At 39.4% G+C, this 22,969-nt stretch overlaps 1 protein-coding gene across 1 annotated transcript in view; it reads right to left on the bottom strand.

The window, feature by feature from the left end:
- The window catches only part of DNAH3 (dynein axonemal heavy chain 3), a 184,686-nt gene that overhangs the window by 147,419 nt on the left and 14,298 nt on the right, over positions 1-22,969 (bottom strand). The window contains 9 exon segments of the mRNA XM_060079218.1: positions 5,187-5,199; positions 5,202-5,364; positions 5,554-5,659; positions 8,347-8,483; positions 12,677-12,856; positions 14,556-14,751; positions 15,936-16,061; positions 20,318-20,513; positions 21,990-22,179. Coding sequence (XP_059935201.1) covers positions 5,187-5,199; positions 5,202-5,364; positions 5,554-5,659; positions 8,347-8,483; positions 12,677-12,856; positions 14,556-14,751; positions 15,936-16,061; positions 20,318-20,513; positions 21,990-22,179 — 1,307 coding nt within the window.

The raw sequence follows: 22,969 nt of genomic DNA, 5'->3' as shown, positions 1-22,969 counted from the left end.
AATATTAAAAGCAGCAAGGAAAAAGCAAAAAATAGCATACAAGGGAATCCCCATGAGGTTATCAGCTGATTTTTCAGCTGAAACTCTGCAGGCCAGAAGGGAGTGGCAGGATATATTTATATGAAAGGAAAAAACCTACAACAAAGATTACGCTAACCCACAAGGATCTCATTTAGATTTGACAGAGAAATCAAAAGTTTTACAGACAAGAAAAAGTTAAGAGAATTCAGCACCACCAAATCAGCTTTACAACAAATGCTAAAGGAACTTCTCTAGGTGGGAAACACAAGAGAAGAAAAAGATCCACAAAAACAAATGCAAAACAATTCAGAAAATGGTAATAGGAACATACATATTGATAATTACTTTGAATGTAAATGGATTAAATGCTCCAACCAAAAGACACAGACTAGCTGAATGTATACAAAAACAAGACCCATATATATGCTGTCCGCAAGAGACCCATTTCAGACCTAGGGACACATACACACTGAAAGTGAGGGGATGAAAAAAGATATTCCATGCAAATGGAAATCAAAAGATAGCTGGAGTAGCAATAGTCATATCAGATAAAATGATGACTGTTACAAGAGATAAGGAAGGACACTACATAATGATCAAGGGATCAATCCAAGAGATATAACAATCATAAATATTTATGCACCTAACATAGGAGCACCTCAATACATAAGGCAAATGCTAACAGCCATAAAAGGGGAAATCAACAGTAACACAAATATAGTGGGGGACTTTAAAACCCCACTTATACAAAGGGACAGATCATCCAGAGAGAAAATAAATAAGGAAATGAGCTTTAAATGACACAATAGACTAGATAGATTTAACTGATATTTATAGGACATTCCACCCAAAAGCAGAAGAATGCACACTCTTCTCAAGTGTACATGGAACATTCTCCAAGGTCGATCACATCTTGGGTCACAAATCAAGCCTTGCTAAATTTAAGAAAATTGAAATCGTATCAAGCATCTTTTCTGACCACAATGCTATCAGATTTGAAATCAACTAAAGGAAAAAAACTGTAAAAAAACACAAACACATGGAGGCTAAACAGTGCACTGCTAAATAACCAAGAGGTCATTGAAGAAATCATGGAGAAAATAAATAATACATAGGAACAAATGACAATGAAAACACAATGACCCAAAACCTATGGGACGCAGCAAAAGCAGTTCTAAGAGGGAAGTTTATAGCAATTCAATCTCACCTCAAGAAACAAGAAACATCTCAAATAAACAATCTAAACTTACACCTAAAGTAACTAGACAAAAAAGAACAAAGAAAACCCAAAGTTAGTAGAAGGAAAAAAATCATAAAGATCAGAGCATAAATAAATGAAAAGAAATGAAGAAAACAATAGCAAAGATCAATGAAACTAAAAGCTGGTTCTTTGAGAACATAAACAAAATTAATAAATCTTTAGCCAGACTTATCAATAAAAAAGGGAGAGGACTCAAATCATTAAAATTAGAAATGAAAAAGGGGAAATTACAACTGACACTGCAGAAATACAAAGGATCATAAGAGACTAGTACAAGCAAATCTATGCCAATAAAATGGACAACCTGGAAGAAATAGACAAATTCTTGGAAAGATACAACCTTCCAAGACTGAACCAGGAAGAAATAGAAGATATGAACAGACCAATCACAAGTAATGAAATTGAAACTGTGATTGAAAATCTTCCAACAAACAAAAGTCCAGGACCAGATGGCTTCACAGGTGAATTCTATCAAATATTTAGAGAAGAGCTCACACCCATCCTTCTCAAACTCTTCCAAAAAAATTGCAGAGGAAGGAACACGCCCAAACTTGTTTTACAAGGCCACCATCACCCTGATAACAAAACCAGACAAAAATACCACAAAAATAGATAATTACAGACCAATATCGCTGATGAATATAGATGCAAAAGTCCTCAACAAAATACTAGGAAACCAAATGCAACAACATATTAAAAGGATCATACACCATGATCAAGTGGGATTTGTCCCAGGAATGCAAGGATTCTTCAATATACGCAAATCAATCAATGTGATACACCATATTAACAAATTAACAAATTGAAGAATAAATAAAAACCATATGACCATCTCAAAAGATGCAGAAAAAGCTTTTGACAAAATTCAACACCCATTTATGATAAAAACTCTCCAGAAAGTGGGCATTGAGGAAACCTATCTCAACATAATGAAGGCCATATATGACAAACCCACAGCAAACGTCATTCTCAATGGTGAAAAACTGAAAACATTTCCTCTAAGATCAGGAATAAGACAAGGATGTCCACTCTCACCACTATTATTCAACATTGTTTTGGAAGTCTTAGCCATGGCATCCAGAGAAGAAAAAGAAATAAAAGGAATACAGATTGGAAAAGAAGAAGTAAAACTGTCACTGTTTGCAGATGACATGATACTATACATAGAAAATCCTAAAGATGCCACCTGAGAACTATTAAAGCTAATCAATGAATTTGGTAAAGCTGCAGGATACAAAATTTATGGACAGAAATCTCTTGCATTCCTATACACTAACAACAAAAGATCAGAAAGAGAAATTAAGGAAACAATCCCATTTACCACTGCATCAAAAAGAATAAAATACCTAGGAATAAACCTACTTAAGGAGGCAAAAGACCTGTGCACCGAAAACTATAAGACACTGATGAAAGAAATCAAAGATGACACAAACAGATGGAGAGATATACCATTTTCTCTGAGTGGAAGAATTAATATTGTGAAAATGACTATACTACCCAAAGCAATCTACAGACTCAATGCAATCCCTATCAAATTACCAATGGCATTTCTCACAGAATTAGAACAAAAAATCTTACAAGTTGTATGGAAACACAAAAGACCCCAAATAGCCAAAGCAATTTTGAGAAAGAAAAACAGAGCTGTAGGAATCAGGCTCTCTGACTTTGGACTATACTACAAAGCTACAGTAATCAAGCTAATATGGTACTGGCACAAAAACAGAAATACAGATCAATGGAACAGGCTAGAAAGCCCAGAGATAAACCCACGCACATATGGTCAACTAATCTATGACAACTAATCTATGGTCAACTAATCTATGACAAATCTATGACCTCAGTATCAGCACCCCTTTCTAGGGCACACCTAATCACTGGAAACAGGAAGGTACTCCACTCAGCAATTACAGGACAATGAAATAGCAAGGGTTCAGAAGACTCAAACTCACCTAATCAGGCAAGTTAGTTTTTCTCTCTTCATTTGGTAGGGCATCTTATATATGTTTTACCTACCTCATGGGGTGGCTGAGAAGACCAAATGAGTCAGAATCACTATTTTTAAGGTAGAAAGAAACTTCAGAACTCAATCACTAACCTGGAGTTTCTGGGTCCTTAGAAATCCCCAGGTTTGTAATGGGACCCTAACTTTCATTTATATTAAAAAGGCCAAAGGAAATTGTACATTTATTTTGATGAGAAAGAAAGCACCGACCAACCAAGGCACTATGTTGCTTTGATTTGACAGGAACAAATGTTTAAGAAAAAAAAATTGCTTGACGCTCAAACTTCCCAAAGGAAAGTGTCCTAGTAGTCTGAAGGCTGAAAACATTTTACTGCCCTAGTCCCAGATGTTTATTCTATAGGCAAAGGAACTGAAGATCCAAGAGGTGAAGCCAGGGTACACAAGCTAGCAAACAGAAGGTCTTGGATTCAAAACCAAGCCTTCTGGCTCCCAAACCAGGAATCCCACCATTTCATTACCCGGTGAGAAAGCTGAGTGCAGTGGTGGAAAGCATTAATTTGGAGTCAAAATGAACTAGGTTAAGCCCTGGATATGCCACTTGCCAACTTTTGGAGTCTCAGTTTCTTCATCAACATAATGGAGAGAATAATGAACAACTTCTTAGGGTTGGTGTAAAGACCTGATTAGATCTTGAATGTTCAGAACACTTACACAGTGCTTGGACTACAACATGTGCTGGAAAAATGGTAGCTATTATCATAATTAATTTCCTGATGAATTTCTGATATGCAGTTTGTAAACCTTAAAAGGGCTAAGATGCTAAACTTATATTTATCTACATGTATATGAATAATATAATATATAACAATTTAATAGTGGTTATTAGTACTAAATCATTTTAGTCTATAGTTTAAAGCTCTCTGAGGAAGAGAGCTAAAATAACACGGGCTAACTATTTTGTAACATTCAAATAGAAACAGAGTAGCAGATAGTTGCTGTCCCAGCCTCTTCGCATCATTCCCTTTTCTGTTAACCACAGCCTAAGCCTTCTTGGGGTACCTCATCCTTCTCTTTCTTGGTTCTCATGGTTTAGAGATGAGAACACTACCCAAATCTAAACCATCCTCTTGGCTATGGTGTTTGCCTTGCTGTTGCCCAAACAACCCAAGTCAGGCCAGTGCCAAACCAGCCAGTGTCACAGTGTTGGATAAAAGGGAAACCATTTTTTCCCCTGTGGATGGAACCCTGGGAGGATGTAAGTCTGGAGCTGCTGGGGCCCACACACTGGAGAGAATCTGTCAGAGAACAGAGCTGACACAGAGGACAGCCAAGTAGAGGGAGGAAGATTGCATTCTAATTGTAGTGTTGAGGGCCTGAAGCTAGCAACTCCTAAACTTTCCGACATGTGAGCCCCAAATTCCTTTTTTTACATTAGCCAGTCTGGCCTCCTATCCCTTACAACCAAAAACGTCTTTAATAAATACTCATCAGTAAAATGAAGGCACAATATAGAGTTTAACATTGAATGACAGAATCCCCAGACCCAGACAGTAGAAGTCTGTATAGAAGAGATTCTAAGGGCTGCCTGTAATCACGCTGTGTCTTCAGATGTGTGCTAGATGGCCAGTGAGAGAGCCTGTGACCTCAGACAGTCAAGTAATTTCTCTCTGAGGTTGCCTGCAAGAAAGCAAAGGCTGAAGGATCAGAGATGAACTGCCTCAGGATGCTTTCCACCTTCCTACTCCAAGTCCCAGGTAGTTTTCTCCTAACTGTTCACCTTCTAGCCTGAACCTGATTCCCTGCAACCGTCACTTTGGGCAGAAACAACGTGAACTGGAAGTTCAATCTGGCCATTGCTGGAAGGTGCAAGTTCTGTCCACTTTTCCATTCTCCCATTCGTGCCAATTATCATTGTTCTTTCTCTGCATGCAACAATAATACCTGGTGTTGGTGCCCGGTTTACATCCACTTGGAATTGAATCAGACGGTCTTTAAGATTTTGGGCTCACTCACAGATATCATAATTTAGGGTCATGGTGTCAAGGCAGAACATGGCCAAAGGCACGGTAATGTGCATGGATGCAATTTCATTTCTCCGCTTTTTTAGGCTATTGATCCTCTGTAGAAGAGAGTAGATTCAGTAGCTTAATTTGCCTCTAGCCTCTATGCATTTGCCCCCAGCCTCATCCCCAGCCAATATAGTACAAAGCTGAGCATAGTATATATACTAATGAAACACACTGACTACTCAATGGATTGTCTGTAGCACATGTAACCAAGATACGAAATGTCAAGTGGCATCTCCTACCATCACAAAATCCTTAGTTTCATGATTTTCTTTCAGGAATGCAGTGATGTTTTGCTCTGCCGTGTTATCCAATAAGTCATCATACTTCTTGTATACATTTAAGTATCTTCCATATTGAAGAGCATAAAATCAAACATACAAATACAGGTCACCAAATCAGATTAGTCAGAGTGGCAAATGAAGAGATAATATCATAAAAACCAGCCCAAATCACAAAAGAGGAATATAACATGGCAAAATAGAGTGAACTGGGAATTCACAACTTTAGCTTCAAATTCCAATTTTGCCACTTCCTAGCTGCATGAAATTAGACAAGATATTTCTCTTTTTCAAAGATCAGTGTCCTTAATTTTAAGTGGAAATGATAATAGCTCACTGGATTGTTGTAAAGCTGTAATAATATATATTTAAAGCAATTAATACTATGCCTAATGTACAGTAAATGTGCGATAAACATTACTTCCTGTCCCTCCTTCCGGTTCTAAAATTCTACATCTAAATTTTAAGATGAAAATTTGTAACTAATGAACCTAAAGTCTATGGAATAGAATTAAGTTTCCCTCTGTCTGTTGTCAGATGAGGCAGAAATGGCTGGACAGATTGCCCCCAAATTGGAGGATGTTTGGGGGATGCTCTGACTTAAAATAAGTTTGAATTAAAATAAAGATGACATGGAGTAAACAGAATTAACTTTGTGGGGCCCAGGGGTATACTTCCAAGAGCTGGCCAACACTTCAGAGACTCTGAAACTGAGATACAAGGAGAAGCCCATGGAACTGTCAGTACAGAAAAACAAACTATATGTATAAGAATCAACAACAGGGAAAACAGAGGTTTCAAATAGATGACACCAGATTAAATTCACGAGGGCAGAGCTTTCAAATCTGAGGCCGTGGTTTTCAGAATAGATTAGCAGCAGTTCTCAGCTGGGGGTGATTTTGCCCCCAGGGGACATTTGGCCATATCTGAAGACATTTTGGGTTGTCAAAACTGGGGAGGGTCCTACTAACAGGTAGAAGCCAGGGATGCTGCTAAACATCCTGCCATACACAGGACAGCCCCTCATAATGCAGAATTTTCTGGTCTAGTCTTCTTGCTTCCCTTCCTCTTTTGTTCTCTTCTTTTGTGATTTGATGACTATCTTTAGGGTTGTGTTTGGATTGCTTTTTCTTTTTTGTATTTATTGTACATTTTTGGTTTGCAGTTACCATGAGGTTTTGACATAGCAGTCTATATATATATATATACACACACACATATACATACAAGATTGTTTTAAGTTGCTGGTCTCTTAATTTCAAATGTATTTCCAATGCCTTGCACTTGTAGTCTCCTCACAATTGCTGGTTTTGACATATTTGTGACATCATATTTGTGTGTGGATGATTTCCTACCTTTATTGTATGTTTGCCTTTACCAGTGAGCTTTCCCTTTTGTAATTTTATTGTTTCTGGTTGTGGGCTTTTCTTTTCCACCAGAGAAGTTCCTTTAGTATTTGTTGTAAAGCTAGTTTGGTGGCGCTGAATTCTCTTAGCTTTTGCTTGTCTGTAAAGCTTTTGATTTCTCCGTTGAGTCTCAACGAGAGCCTTGCCGGGTAGAGTATTCTTGGTTGTAGGTTTTTCCTTTTCAACACTTTAAATATATCATGCCACTCACTTCTGGCCTGCAGTTTCTGATGAAAAATCAGCTGATAACTGTATGGGGTTCCCTTGTATGTTATTTGTTGCTTTTAATATTTTCTCTTTGTTTTTAATTTTTGTCAGTTTGATTAATATATGTCTCGGCGTGTTTCTCCTTGGGTTTGTCCTATATGGGACTCTCTGCACTTCCTGGAATTGAGTGAGTGTTTCCTTTCCCATGTTAGGGAAGTTTTCAGCTATTATCTCTTCAAATATTTTCCCAGGCCCTTTTTCTCTCTCTTCTCCTTCTGGGACTCCTACAATGCAAATATTGGTACATTTAATGTTGTTCCAGAGGTCTCTGAGACTGTCCTCATTTCTTTTCATTATTTTTTCTTTATTCTGTTCCGCAGCAGTGATTTCCACCAATTGATCTGTCTTCCAGCTCACTTATTCATTCTTCTGCCTCATTTATTCTGCCATTGATTCCTTCTACTGTATTTTGCATTTCAGTTATTCTATTGTTCATCTCTGTTTGTTTGTTCTTTAAATCTTCTAGCTCCTTGTTAAAGATTTCTTGTATCTTCTCAGTCTGTACCTCCATTCTGTTTCTGAGACCTTGGATCATCTTCACTATCATTACTCTGAATTCTTTTTCAGGTAGCTTGCTTATTTCTACTTCACTTAGTTGTTCTTCTGGGGTTTTATCTTCTTCCTTTGTCTGGAACATAGTCCTCTGCCATCTCATTTTGTCTAACTTTCTGTGTTTGTGGTCTCTGTTCTGCAGGCTGCAGGACTGTAGTTCCTCTTGCTTCTGATGTCTGCACCCTGGTGAGTCAGGTTGGTCCAGGGGCTTGTGCAGGCTTCCTGGTGGGAGGAACTGGTGCCTGCCCACTGGTTAAAATCCATGAATTTCTAAGTGCCAGAACCTGTCTGGCACCATGGCTTTCATATAATAGAGGTGAACCTGTTATTTGAATTCTGGCTCTCTTATCTATTTGCTGGAAAGTTATGGTTTCCTTATCTGCAAATAGGGCTAAATAGTAATACTGATGTAAGTAAACATTGGCTACTCCTATTCTTTCAGGTATGTGGGAACAGGGATTGTTTATTTGATGACAGTTAGGAACTCTAAACCAATGCCAATGGCTAAGTTACAACTAAACCAACTTACTTGTAGGGGCCAACTTGATTTTTCTGAAATACCTCGAAAGTTTGATCCACAAAGTCAGAAACCAGTTTTTCATCAGCATTAATAGTTCCAAGAATCAGATTATATCCTTTCAACTCTGGGAACAGGATAGATTCCACCTAAAGAGGAGAAACCACTTTTATTATTTTTTTTAAAGATTTATTTTTTGATGTGGACCATTTTTAAAGTCTTTATTGAATTTGTTACAATATTGCTTCTGTTTTATGTTTTTTGGTTTTTTGGCCACGAGGCATGTGGGAATCTTAGCTCCCTGACCAGGGATCGAACTCACACCCCCTGCACTGGAAGGCAAAGTCTTAACCACTGGACTGCCAGGGAAGTCCCGAAACCACGTTTAAATGTCACAAGACATCCACAAGACACAAGAAGGAAGATGACACCAAAATGTAAAGTCTCCTGCAATGCACTCATTTCCAGGGACATCAGCTGCATTTCAACTCTATTTCTTCTCGGATGGTGCTGGAATCACCCCCACTGTTCCCTTTACCTCTATTCTCTCTCCTCTTCCTCTTGTTGAATTACTCATCTTTCAAATTCTTTCTCCTTTCAACTCTCATGTCCTTAGAGAGTCCCCCATGGGCCCCCAGTGGATGTTAGGTTTCCCTGCTTAAAGTTCACATTCTAAATTTATCCCACTTGGCATTCATCATAATTGTAATTAAACGAATGTGTAATGAGCTGTTCTAGGTTTGTCCTGGGATATAAATACCATGAGGGTCTGGATTGTATCTGACTTCTTCACTATTGTGAAGGGCCTAACAAGAGCTTGGCACATAGTAAGTGCACATAAACATTGTGTGAGTGAATAAATACTACAGTGGTACCCCTCCCCACAACCAAACACTTCCCTCTCTAATGAAAAGCTACTAGAGGCATGGGTTCCAATTCAAACTCTGCTGCTAGCTGACTATGTGACCTTAGTTAAGCTACTTTCTCTGGACTTTAGTTTTCTCATCTGAAGAAAGGGAGAGATGTACTAGATTCTTCTCTCAGTTCTGGAGAAAAAGCTATGTCATTATTATCTGAGGCACAAAAAGTATTTTTCCTGAGAATTCAACACTCCAACTTCTTAATGGCACATGTGTATCTCTGAGAATGTTCTCAGTTGCATGACTCATGCAAGCTGCAAGTCCTTGTTGGGGACCCATTGCCTTCCACTGCTCTCCCTACTAAGAAAGATTTTAGTGATCTAAGAAAAGGCTCTTCAGAGGGCTTTACTGAGTTATGAGTTATATGCCGCTGATGAAAACGCATTGATTTAGAAAGGGGGAAAAGCAAGTGCAACTGATCTTTGTCTTCCCTCTTTGGACAATCCAAAGGTTTTTAAACCAGTGGAGAAGCAACTTCTTTGCTGTAGCCATACTGTAGGCACTGTTTGAAAGCAGGATATGAGTGAAATGGCTTAGGGCAGCACAACTGGAGCATTTAGGCCTTGCAACAGATCATAGGTGGGCAGGATAAGGGATTATCTCTTGGGAAAAGTCTTCTATCGAAAGAACATTTTAAATGTGGCTGGTTCTTACTATGGAGAACAGTATGGAGGTTCCTTAAAAACTAAAAATATAGTTACCATATGATCCAGCCATCTCACTCCTGGGCATATATCCAGATAAAAGTCTAATTCAAGAAGATACATGCACCCCAGTGTTCATAGCAGCACTATTTATAATAGCCAAGACATGGAAGCAACCTAAATGTCCACTGACAGGTGAATGTGGCCTACACACACACACACACACACACACACACACACACACACACACACACAATGGAATATTGCTCAGCCATAAAAAAGAATGAAATAATGCCAGCTGCAGGAACATGAATGGATCTAGAGAATATTATACTAAGTAAAGTAAATCAGAAAGAGAGAGACAAATACCATATGATATCACTTATATGTGGAATCTAAAATATGACACAAGTGAACTTTTTTACGAAATATAAACAGACTCACAGATGTAGAAAACAAACTTATGGTTACCAAAGGGCAATGGAGAGGGAGGGATAAATTTGGAATTTGGGATTAACAGAATCACACTACTATACACAAAACAGATAAACAACAAGGACCCACTGTATAGCACAGGGAACTATATTCAGTATCTTGTAATATCCTATAATGGAAAAGAATCTGAAGAAGAATACATACACATATATGTATAACTGAATCATTTTGCTGTATACCTGAAACATTGTAAATCAACTATACTTCAATTAAAATTTTTTTAAAATACACCTTTAAAAAAATGTGGCTGCTTCTCCTATGCCCCACAGGGCAGTCGTAAAACTGAGCCAAGAACAATAGTGCTCTTTCCAGGTAACTACTGTTACTATCTGCTTATCTCCATGGCTCTCTGATCCCAGACTTCTTGGTTTTGTCATTACCTTCAGTGCTTTCTCCTATATACTTCTCCAACTTTGGCATTTCCCTGGCACTTGGAGTTAGAAAATTCTCCCATCAGGAGAGAGACTGACCCAAGCAACTCCATTCCATAGGGGGAATATATAATTATATATATAATTTTATACATATATATATGTAATGTGTTTTATATATCTATATAATGATTATGAAAGTAATGCATCGCTGCTAATGCTGTTTTAAATTCTTCTTATTGCATTTTCAATTTTATAAAATCCTTCCCTTATCTCATCCAGCTTCCTTTTATTTATGTCTCTCATTCACCTCTTTTCATTTCAGTCAGTATTACAGATCCATGTTTTTCTCAGTTTTTTGCTAAGGCAAATGTTTTCTAATATTTACTTTGGTTTCCTTTAGTAATTTTCTCATGAATATGCTTTCCTTTTGCACCTTGAGTACTACTTTCAAACATCTCATGCTGACGTTTTTTCCAAATTTTAAAATTCATCTTTAACCATAAATAAGACAGGACTGATGGGGGATGGGGTACTGTCTATCTGTTGCTGTTCTTAGATATTCTTCTTAGATATTCAACCTGAGGGACTATTCTTTTAAAATATCACTACCCAGATCAGAGATAATACAGTGTGAGGGGTTCAGGGAAGCAGACTGTGCTATGGGCATCTCTAGATGGAGAATTCAGATCCTGGGCTGCTTTTTCTCATAGTCTAGTAGAGTCATCAGCATTTACTTGGGCCTAGCTTTCAAACCTGGTACAAACTATGACCTATGACTATGTCTTCTTGGCATTACAACCCACTAAATCTACTACCAGCCCCTGCCAGGCTGTTAGCAGCAGCAGCCACATAAGCCCTGGGCTCTCCCAGCCCAGCTGCTCGCAAACATTGCTGATCACCAGCAGTGAAGGGGAACTTGAGTGGTATGTACTTTAACTGTCTCCAAGCCCCACACTTATTCTTCCAAATTACAGGGTCTTCTCTTTCATTTCCTTCCTAAGGATACTGATTGTAGGAGAGCTGCCCACGTTTCTTCCCCCTCTGAACATCCAGTTTTCCTGTTAGACTGACTTGGTTTGGTTCAAAACCCCCAATTTAGAGTTCTCTGGTGAAATCAACTGGAACATGTGGCTTCACATGCTTCCCTACAAAGTCCAACTCTAATCATGAGCTCTTAGAACCCTCTAAGCACAGGACTGCAAAGAGAAGAGTGCTTAAGAGCATCCAAGCATCATACATAATGCATGGGGAGGGAGGGAGAGGGAGGGATGGGGAGGGGAGAAACACCCTGCAAGTCCCTTCCCTATGTGGGGCTGGACACTGGCCCTCTTGCCACACCAACCACCCAGAGGGGGCAGAAGATGGAATGCCAAAGAGTCACACTCATGTGGGTGATCCTGCCCAGTTCTAAAAGTCTGCTAATAACTGTCTGTAATCTGATAAGTAATGTCACCCTGGAAAGGAAACCTGGAAAAGGGCTTGGGCCAGGAAGGGAAGCTTTAATCTCTCCCCTAGAAGCCTACAGTGAGTTAAATAAACAAACAAATGGAAATTCAACAACTAAATTAGATATAGTCTTATGAAAATTCTTGGCAAAGTACATGGCAATTGATCCATCATGAATTATTAACCCAAGATGGATATGGCTTGGGACATATCTGCCCTTTTGAGGTTGGCATCATGTGGGGAACTCTACTTTCTCACAAAGTGACTCTTAGTGTCCTTGTTAATGGGATGTGTGAACATTTCTTTAAGGCCCAAATCCTCTTTCTGGGAGTCAAGTGGGTGTACTCAGGATATATCTCCCAAAGTATCAATAAAACCCTACCGTGTACAAGCAGCCATTTTAAATATATTTTATTCAATATGTGAATAAAAATACAAATGAATAATTAAGTGAATACTATACCTTGGGAATCCCCCTAGAGTTCTTAATAATTTCCAAGAAAGAGTTGTGTATTAATTCCCAGCAGTCATCAAAAGATGGATTAAAGACAATAATGGGCTCATTGACTTCAAGCTTGATCATGATCAGCTGAGGTATAAAGAACTCCATCTCTTGGTAGGGTTCCTCGAAATCATTCCCATCCTTCAGGAGACATAAGATATGGAAATTATTACAAAATGGAACCTTCTAGAATCAAGGGAGTGAATCTTACCCATTTATAGTACTACATGGGCACCAGAAAAGGAAATGAAAGGTACCATGCACTGTTCATATTTAAAATAAGGGCAAAGTATGGCTTAGCCCACCTGAGTTCACCCTCTCTCCCTTCTTCGAAGCTTTGATTCAGTATGTTTACTTTGCTTGGAAATTCCTTTGTCAGTATTTCCAAATCCTCCCCATCCTTTAAAATTCAGCTCAAAATCCCCTCCCCTGGGAAGCCTCCCTGTTCCCCAGCAAGAAATAATCTTCCACTTCTGGACTTCCATATTTCCACTTCCTTATGGTATTTTATCTTTCTCTCGTGAGATTTACATGCACATCTTCTCTACACTAAACTTAAGGGCAGGATTTGTCTCTGATCCATCTATGTCCTCCAAAATATCCAAAATATCATTTAGTACATCATAGGTGCTCAATAAAAATTTGTTGACTGAATCCACAAGTATAGTTTATCTGTATACCTCACATGAAGTTGCTAATTAGCATATAGTATATTTTGACTGAAAATTGTCAACCTTCCTGCAGTAGAAATATTGGTATGGAGATATTTCTAACTCCCAACACAGGTTAGTAACACAAAATACCTTTCATAAACTACAGTGCCTAACGAAATTGGCACGGGGCAGTTGTAAAGTAATTATCCAAGTAATTGATTCTAGAGGTATCTAGATTGGTTTAAGGATTATTGATAAGCATTAGTTGAATGCCTACTATGTACCAAATACCCATAAATTTCTTTCTTTAAGATATATGAAGATATTAGTTTTCCCTTTGTGTGGCATTTTAGAGTGAGACTTGTTCCCACATCTGAGCTTCTTCTGCTTAGCCAGTAGATGATTACAATGACATGTATAGATTAGTCCACTGTAGAGTGCTAACAGTGTAGTCTAAATTCAATAGCATTGGTTCTACATTCTTTTGAGCAAAAGGGCAATTGTTCATTTTTACTCTATTTGTAAAAATGCTTAGAACTTGACCTTTTCTAAGAGGCAATTTTAAATTTTATAGCTCTTTTTAAGATAAAATGGCACATAATATAAAATCCAAAAGAATATTCCTTGATCTCCCAGGTTATCTAAATTTAAGGGATGCTTTGAAAACCAGGACTTAGTGTTTTAGTTTTTATATAGACTTCACTGAAGTAGTTTCATGAAAGAAGTTATTAGGTCAATAAAGCCTTTTGTTTTTAGAGGTACCCTTTCAAAGACTGAAGAACAAAAGCCAATATCTGCAATGAACACACAAAACACTCCCTAAATATCAAGCCAAAAATTGATAACAAACCGTTTTCAACCCCCTCTTTTAATAGAGAGGATGAAAAAGTGACCACTTCCTCTACTGTAGGAGGTATGCATTCCATTTTATTCAATCTTCCTTTAAATTTTCTTAATTTCTCTAGTTCTGTAGATTTTTACCAATATAGTAGGAGGTAATTATCTCAGGAAAGGTTGCTGTGTGTTTAAATAAATCATTTTTGTAAACTAATAGTCACCTGATATGTGTTCAAATCAAGAATTTTACTTTTTGGCTTGGCTTACAGCTGAGGACCTTACATGACTGAATCCTGAGTCTATCTCAGTTGATTCCACTCCAAAGGGTCTACTGCTGGTCCCCTACATACCTTGTGTATCAAGAAAAAGGAAACGAGGTCCTTCAGAGACTTAATAACCAACTCCCTGAGCTGGAGTGACATGAAGGATGCAACAGAAGCAAAATATTCCTCAATGCGACGAGAGGAGTCATAGTCACTCTTGGGAGCAAAAAGGATCCACTGCTCCTTCTGGGAGATGAAAAGCTGGGCACAGGTGGGGATCCATCTGTAAAGAAAGCAGGGCATCTAACTAAGAATCTCTTCCAAGCTCCAAGAAGTCCTCTCAGCCACTCCCCACTCTCCACAACAAGGCAGATGGCTCCCTTCCCATTAAGCAGCTTTGCAAATTGGTACTTTCATATCCCTGGCCACTTCACCTGCCAACATCCCTTTCTGGGGAAGATAGTAATAAGATTTGGATTGAGAGGCTATTCTCCCATTAGCAATACCCAAATGAACAGTCCTGCTGAAAGATGAAAGTGTCTATAGTTTCTTCATTATATTCAGAGATTGGGGTAAAGGGGTATAAGGAACTGGAATGTTCTCTCCAACTTCCCTCCCTGGCAGATGTCTGTTTTCTGATTGAGACTTTATAGGGGGAAAGAGAAAGAGGAGAAAAGGAAGGAAACTTGGGAGGAGAAACTCCAGTGTGGCAGTGGCTGCTCAGAAGTTGAGAGCAGAAATTAGAAAACCCAAAGAAGAAATGGATGCCTCATTGTCCCTTTCATCCTACTTCCCCCAAGTTCTAATTCCTAATGGGAACCACTGGCATTTGCATCCTATCACTTCTCTTTTCTGACTGCTAGAAAAGTACTACTCTAACAATCAGAGAAGTACTGGTAATAGTCATAGTTGTAGATGTAATAATTATATTTAATAGCTACTACGTGCCAGCTATTGTATAAACATTTTCTCTGATAATAAAAACCCGTTGGTAGGTATTATCACCATCATCTCACATAAGGGAATTTCTCTGGCTCTGGACACAGTCCTGCATGCATTTGCAAAGGAAAAAAGAATTAAGTGACTAAAAACTCCCATCCTTGGAACCTTGCAGGTATTTGTCTGGGCCACCTGAACACAAGTCATTTAAATGCATTGTCCTGTAACCCAGCAAGGCCTGCAGGATTTCAGATGGAGGGAATGGAAGTGGTACTCTCATCGAGGAATGGTAATAAGAGAGTTTCAAAAAGGCAGAGGAAGACTAGGAGTGAGGGTCAAAGACCAGTGTACATGAGGAGGCACAGAGGCTGTCGGGGATGGGAACATGGGAGGAAGAGAACAGAGGAAGATGTCAGTGAGAAGTCAGCAAAATCTGTGCACCCCCCAGGTTGGATACGTTTTCACTTCACAGAGTTTTTGATCTTTATGATACTGTGATACAGCCCCATTCTGAGGCCAGATACTGACTTGTTGAGAAGAATTTGGCGTGCTTCCATGCAGTGTTTCTGGATGACATCCTGATATTCGTGAGGCTGCAGAGGTAATTTTCCTGCCAGTAATTCTGCTGTTCGAACAAATCTGAGGTCTTTAAATCTGCAGAAAGAGAGGGAAAAACTTCCTAAGCTAAGTAGATGCTTTATAACAAACTTTGTACGATGGGTTCAAAGGAAATATATTTTCATTTTTCAGTGAGAGGAGATATAAACAGATTAAAACGAATTATATCTGAAAAATCTGGGAGTCTGAGGAGGGAGTGGATAGTTGACAAGAATCTTGCAAGGAGTAGATAAACTCAGCAGGTATTACTGAGCCTTCCTATGTGTCCTGATCCAGGTAACCCATCTGGGGAATGGGCTTTTGACACTGACCTGGAATTTGGCTGGCTGGGAACTGGGATATCAAGTGGACAAATCAAAGCTCTTTCTAACAGTGAAGACACAGAGGACAGGGCAAGCAAAGCACCACCTTCATGATCAAGTGGGTTCCCCTCAATCCTCAGTGTGGCCCCTGGGTGAGCTACTCAAAACAACTTGGAGGTCCACTTTGGTCTGAACCCAGAAAACCCTATAGACCTGCCCCTGACAGCTGACAGGCTCACCGAGACACCCACAGCATCCCGGGCACAGTACCTTACACAGTGCAGGTACTCAATAAATACTTGTTAGATGAACACATGAACCTCTTCCTGCCCTCTCTGATGATAATCTTACCTTCTCCTATTTCTCTCAGATTAATGGAGGTTCTGCCCTTTACCACACTCCCCAAGGCCTTTTTTAGCTTACAGGGCCACCATTTCTCTTCCTGACACCTATTCATTCATTAATAATCAGTCTTTTAAATCATCAGTGCCTACAACTTCCCAAACTAGATCTCTGCTCACTTTCTTAGCTTGCCTCAGTTCTCGCTTCTCATTTTCATCGTCCACTGTAAGGACCCATTAGGCACTTTCCCTCATCCTTCTAAAATCCCGCAGCCTACATTTCTACTCCTTTTTGGTGGAGGTGGTGAACTTAGTCTTCATCTTGTCTGGCCAGTCACAAAGCACTGCTAGGGGAGAGCAGAATTTGAGGACCTCACCCTCCACACACTTTGATGTCCAACTCTAGCATGGCCCTGGTCACAACCTGATAACTATGTTACTCATCTTTAGTTCAATCCTAAAAAACTTCCCACACTGGCCAGAAAAATCTACTCTTTCTTCAGATCACAACCCTCATTCTGACCCCTAAACCCCTCACCCTTCACTGATCACTAGGTGACCTCTTAAAATGTTTAAAGCTAAATGCTGCAGGTCATATAAGAACATTTTTCTGTAGCATTTCCTTAACAAATCTTCCTCCTTGATGATTTTTTGGTTCAGCTGACAAAAACCTAAATGATTTTGGTTCACTTTTGTGCCTTTGTTGCCTATATAATCTTCTTTAGGGAACCATGAAAAGCAAGTGATAAGAATCCTTCTTATAGTAGAAGCTATATGTTCAATAATTTGTCATCTTCACTATATGATCAAATTAAATTCACGTGTACATCCTCTTGGTAATGAACTTCTGGCAATTTTACCAGCCCTGTGACTGATTTTCTTGTTAATTTCTAGGTTAATTTATTTTTTGAGGCCATAAACATGCTTGTAGTTAAAGCAGTATCTTCATTTATTGAACAACTACTGTATGCCAAGCACTGTTCTAAGCACTTCACCCAACAACCCCATGAGGGAAGTATTGTTATAATTCTCATTTTGCATATAAAGAAACAGGGGTCCAGAAAGATTAACTTCCCCAAATCACACAGTTCATCAGGAACAGAGCAAGAACCAGAACCTAGGCTGTCTAGTTTCAGAGCCCACTCTATAAATTATTACTCCTCTATAAATTATTATTATATACTTCTGCCTCATTAAAAAATTACATTTTTCCCCCAATGTCCTTACTAGTACCTCCAATGCCTTAGAAAACTGAATTCAGTTCAAAGAGGGAATGTGTTTATTTCTTATCATTGGTGGGCTCTGTCCTACGTTGACCCCACCTGCAATTCCTTTTTAAAATATAGGTAAAACTAAGAATGTGAAAAAAACAAGTAAGTTATCCAAGTAACAAGGCTCTCCAAAGACTAAACACATTCACAGCTATAGATCCTCCCCAGACAAAATATTTGAGCTACTGATTAAGTTCACCCAATCAAAATTACATAAACATATGGGCCTCTAATTTTTCTAATAAAAAGCCCAGATGGTGGCAGCTCATCATTTCATTAGCCTGCCTTTGGTGAACTCTGGTGGCCTCATTCTCCCACCAGGCTTCACACCCCTTCTTGAGGGGTTCATAAAAAAAAATCAGTCTTTCTTCCCAGTGCAATTGATGAATGGATAAACAAAATGTGGTATAGCCATAAAATGGAATATTATTCAGCCATAGAAAGGAATGAAGTACTGATACATGCTTCAATATGGATGAATCTTGAAAACATGATGCTAAGTGAAAGCAGCCAGACATGAAAGGCCACATATTGTATGAGTCCACTTATATGAAATATCCAAAATAGGCAAATCCATGGAGACAGAAAGCAGATTAATATTGCCAGGGGCTGAGTGGAAGGGAGAAGAGAGGGTGACTGCTAATGGGTACAGGGTTTCTTTTAGGGATAATGAAAATATTCCCAATATTTTCAGGAAAGTTGCACAAATCTGAGTATACTCAAAATTACTGTATTGTACACTTCAAAAGGGTGAATTTTAAAGTATGTGAATAACAACTTAGAAAAATGAAAGAGAAAAAAAAGTGGCTCCTGCCTCCTCTGGACTTCTACCAATACCTGTGGCAAATTTAGTCACTGATGAATATAAATGAGACTACTGTTTGCCAACCCTGTGCTGGCCCTGAGTTACATAAAGGAATAACCTCAAAAAACTAAACACAGAGTTGCCATATGATCTAGCAATCCCACTCCTGGGCATGTATCCAGACAAAACTATAATTTGAAAAGGAATGTGCACCCCTATGTTCACAGCAGCACTATTTACAATAGCCAAGATATGGAAACAAGCTAAATGTCCATCGACAGATGAATAGATAAAGAAGATGTGGTGGGCTTCCCTGGTGGCGCAGTGGTTGAGAGTCCGCCTGTCAATGCAGGGGACACGGGTTCGTGCCCCAGTCCAGGAAGATCCCACATGCTGCGGAGCAGTTGGGCCCGTAAGCCATGGCCGCTGAGCCTGCGCGTCCGGAGCCTGTGCTCCGCAACAGGAGAGGCCACAACAGTGAGAGGCCCGCATACCGCAAAAAAAAAAAAAAAAAAAAAAAAAAAGAAGATGTGGTACACACACACACACACACACACACACACACACACACACTGGAATATTACTCAGCCATAAAAAGAATGAAATAATGCCTTTTGCAGCAACATGGATGGAACTAGAGATTATCATACTAAGTGAAGTAAGTCAGAAAGACAAAAATCAGATGATATCACATATATGGAATCTAAAATATGACACAAATGAACTTATCTATGAAACAGAAACAGACTCACAGACATAGAGAACAGACTTGTGGTTGCCAAGGGGGAGGGAGAGTGGGAGAGGGACAGAGTGGGAGTTTGGGGTTAGTGGATGCAAACTATTATATATAGAATGGATGAGGAACAAGGTCCTACTATATAGCACAGGGAACTATGTTAGATAAACCTGTAATAAACCATAACAGAAAAGAATATGAAAAAGAATATATATGTGTATGACCGAATTGCTTTGCCATACAGTAGAAATTAACACAACATTGTAGATCAACTATACTTCAATAAAGTAAATTTAAAAAAAGAATTTGGAAAGGAAAAAAACAAAAAGACTCAAGCCCCCATACATTTCATAGGCTAGAGAGAGTCAAAGTCGTAAACATGCAATTATAATTCAGTGTGATACATTTCATAATGAAGGTCTAATTAACACCTACTGGATACTTATATCAGGCACTATTCTAAGTACTTTGCATGTATTAAATTATTTATCCCTCCTACCAACACTATGAAGTAGGAAGTCTTATTATCCCAAATTTAGAGATAAGGATGTTACTTATGAAGCAGCACAGTTAGAGGCGGACCTGAGCAGGCTGGCTCCATGTGAGTGCTCTTAACCAGTATGCTCCAGTGCCTACAGACAGGCACTGGGTGCTGTGAAGGCACAAAGGAAGGCCACTTAGCCCTGCATGGAGAGTTGTCACTTGCTGTTCATATGCACTTTGGGTCTGGGATGTTTGTCATTTTACTTCAAGGGCAAGGCTACTCCCACATAAGATGATCTCTTATGTGTGGAAGCAATAAAGAAGGGGAAGAAAAGGACAGAAAGCACTTCTTACTCTGTAAACCACAGCTGTTTCAGGCTGAGCATCATGGGGTTTACTGTGTGCAGATGGTCCTTGTTCCACTTCTTGGCATTCCTGTAGACACTGTGCCAGGGCACAGGGGCCCAGATCACTCTTTGAGGAAATGCTCGGGGGATGCTCTTGATGAAGAGTCTTTTCCTTTCCATTGGATCCATGAGGATGTAATCAACTATAACCAACAGGGCAAACACTTGTTATTAAGCAGGGACCTTGAACACTCTGTGCTCTTAGCTTCAACACTTCAAAGGTAAATGTGCCTCTGTCCATTTACACTTGGAAATGCTCCCTCATTTACAAGGTCAGTGGTAATCCCCTGGGTATAACTAAATTGGGTAGGTTCCACTCTGTTGGTATATGAGATATTTCAGGGAAAGAGGAATATAACTTTACAGTCTGGAGTACTTTGAATCTGGAGTTGAGTCCTGTTAGGATATCTAGCATCATGCATATCAGTGAATTAGTATTTGCTGATACCTCATTACTCATTAACTGATTTCTCATACCAAAATAGTTACATAAAAAATAAACACAATGGATGACACCAGATACCTATGAATGGAAATTTAGAGGCCAAATATTTCACGTGCTAAGGACTGGCAAAAGCCTCACAGAGGAAGTACCATTTAAGCTGGGTCATAAAGAATGAGTAGGATTTTGTCTGAAGGATAAGAAGTGCAGTTCCATGACTTTTGTATAATATACTCAAGGTGCTGTGAGTCATTCTGTGGCAGAAATAACAGATACAAGTGGTAGAGTTCAAGGTGATAAGACTGGAGAAGTAGGTTGAGGCTAAAATTTGAAGGGCTTTACATGTTTATCCTTATAAGTTTGGTTCTAGCCTATAGCAGACAAGGAGCCATTACACTGACACCATTAGAAGGTTAATTAAGAAATTAAAAATAACTAGACAACTTGGTAAGTATAGCTGTGTTCCAGATAAAATGGGAAGGTGGGGAACTAATATGATCACCTCTCCCCTTTGATGTGTTTCTCACATTATTCACCATCATCAAACATTTCCCAATGACCTACTGTGTGCACAAGACATGGGGCTAAATATGAAGGGGAGGGAGGATTGATGATATATCAGCTAATGTCTAATAAGAGAGCTGAGACCCATAAGAAAGACAATGCCAGTGTTAAATAACCATAGAGAAACAGTGGCATGGGAGAAGTTCCAAAGTGGGATGAGTTGAAAGTAGAAACAAGAAGTGCTATGAATGCAGAGGGTGGATTCATCACTGAGGGTTGCAGAGATCAAAATACTTGAGGGAAGAGGCAGGTCTTGAACTAGATTTTAAATATGAGTAGGCCCCTACTTCTTAGTGTTGCTACTTACAGTAAGTCGCACCTGAGTAGCACCTGCATCACCTGGGTGCTTGTTAGAACTGCAGAATCTTGGGCCTCTCCCAAACTCTACTGAATCAGAATCTGCACTTTAACAAGATCTTTAGGTTACGTAGATGCACATTAAAGTGTGGTAAGTACTGGTGTGGACATGAGTGATGATGGTGGGGAGCATTTGAATGAAAAGTTAAACAATGTTTTTGGCATTTTCAGAGTAACCAGGGTGAAGGACTGATAGTGAGAGGAAAGAAGGTGCCCTCCACATAGGAACCCCTGTCCCATTTATGCCCAGCCTTACCAATGCTTTTCATGAGGCTACTGTAATAGTCATTTTCCTTCTCCTCCACAAGGACAGTCATCAGGGGTTCCAGGAAGGGACTTGTCAGCAGTGTGTTAGAAATCAGCTTTGAAATCCGAACCATCACTTCATCCTCCTCAGGGGCAATCATGTCTTTTTGGACTCCATTGGTCAAATAGTAATAGTATCTCTTCCATAAACAAACCACCAACAAGAAAATGATCACGATCAATTGGCTAACTGTGCCCACTTGCCCACATCCGTCAGCCACCAAGGGACCCTGTTCATACAGCACCTATCTCCATCCTTCACTCGCTCCTGGGCCTGTGACTTCACACTCATTGCAATAAATCATTGGCGAGTATTCCCCATGACTCTGGAGGAGTCAAACAAAGCCAGACAGATCTCAGCGTGGTATAAGGAAGGACTTGTCAAATGCCATGCAGATAGGAACAGTGGAAGGAGGACTGAGGCCAGGGATGGAGGTGGCATTATCTGGTGAGCTTTAAGAAGAGGAATGACAAGCTCCTCAAGTGGACTCAAATAATTCACCCTCCTCAACAACAATGCTCCTATACAAAGAAAGCACTTGATCCTGTGGCTTGTAGCTGTCCATGGGGAAAAACCCCCAAGTCTGAGTGAGACTTGGGGGTTAGCTCTTCTAATCCAACCATGGTACTTTTGAGTTTAGAAAAGCCACACAAACACAGGAACTGAACAAAAATGCCCAGTGGGACCTGGTGACGTTAGGAAGTGTGGTTTATTTAGGGCTTGCCTCTAAGCTGCTAGATGGCTGAGTGGCTCTGGAAATGAATAATTTCAGATGGATAAGAAGCACAAAGTATAGGAAAGGGTTTGAAATCAGATTTGACCTTCAGTGCCAATTGTCTGTGGTCAGAAGAGGCTGAGCTTCTATCTCTTCAACCTTAATACAGGACAAACTTCCAAACTTCCCTCATTATAAGAACTGCGTGGGGTGA

This window comes from Mesoplodon densirostris, chromosome 16, assembly GCF_025265405.1.
Source record: "Mesoplodon densirostris isolate mMesDen1 chromosome 16, mMesDen1 primary haplotype, whole genome shotgun sequence".
Taxonomy (NCBI): domain Eukaryota; kingdom Metazoa; phylum Chordata; class Mammalia; order Artiodactyla; family Ziphiidae; genus Mesoplodon; species Mesoplodon densirostris.
This window is presented reverse-complemented; position numbering and strand designations above follow the sequence as displayed.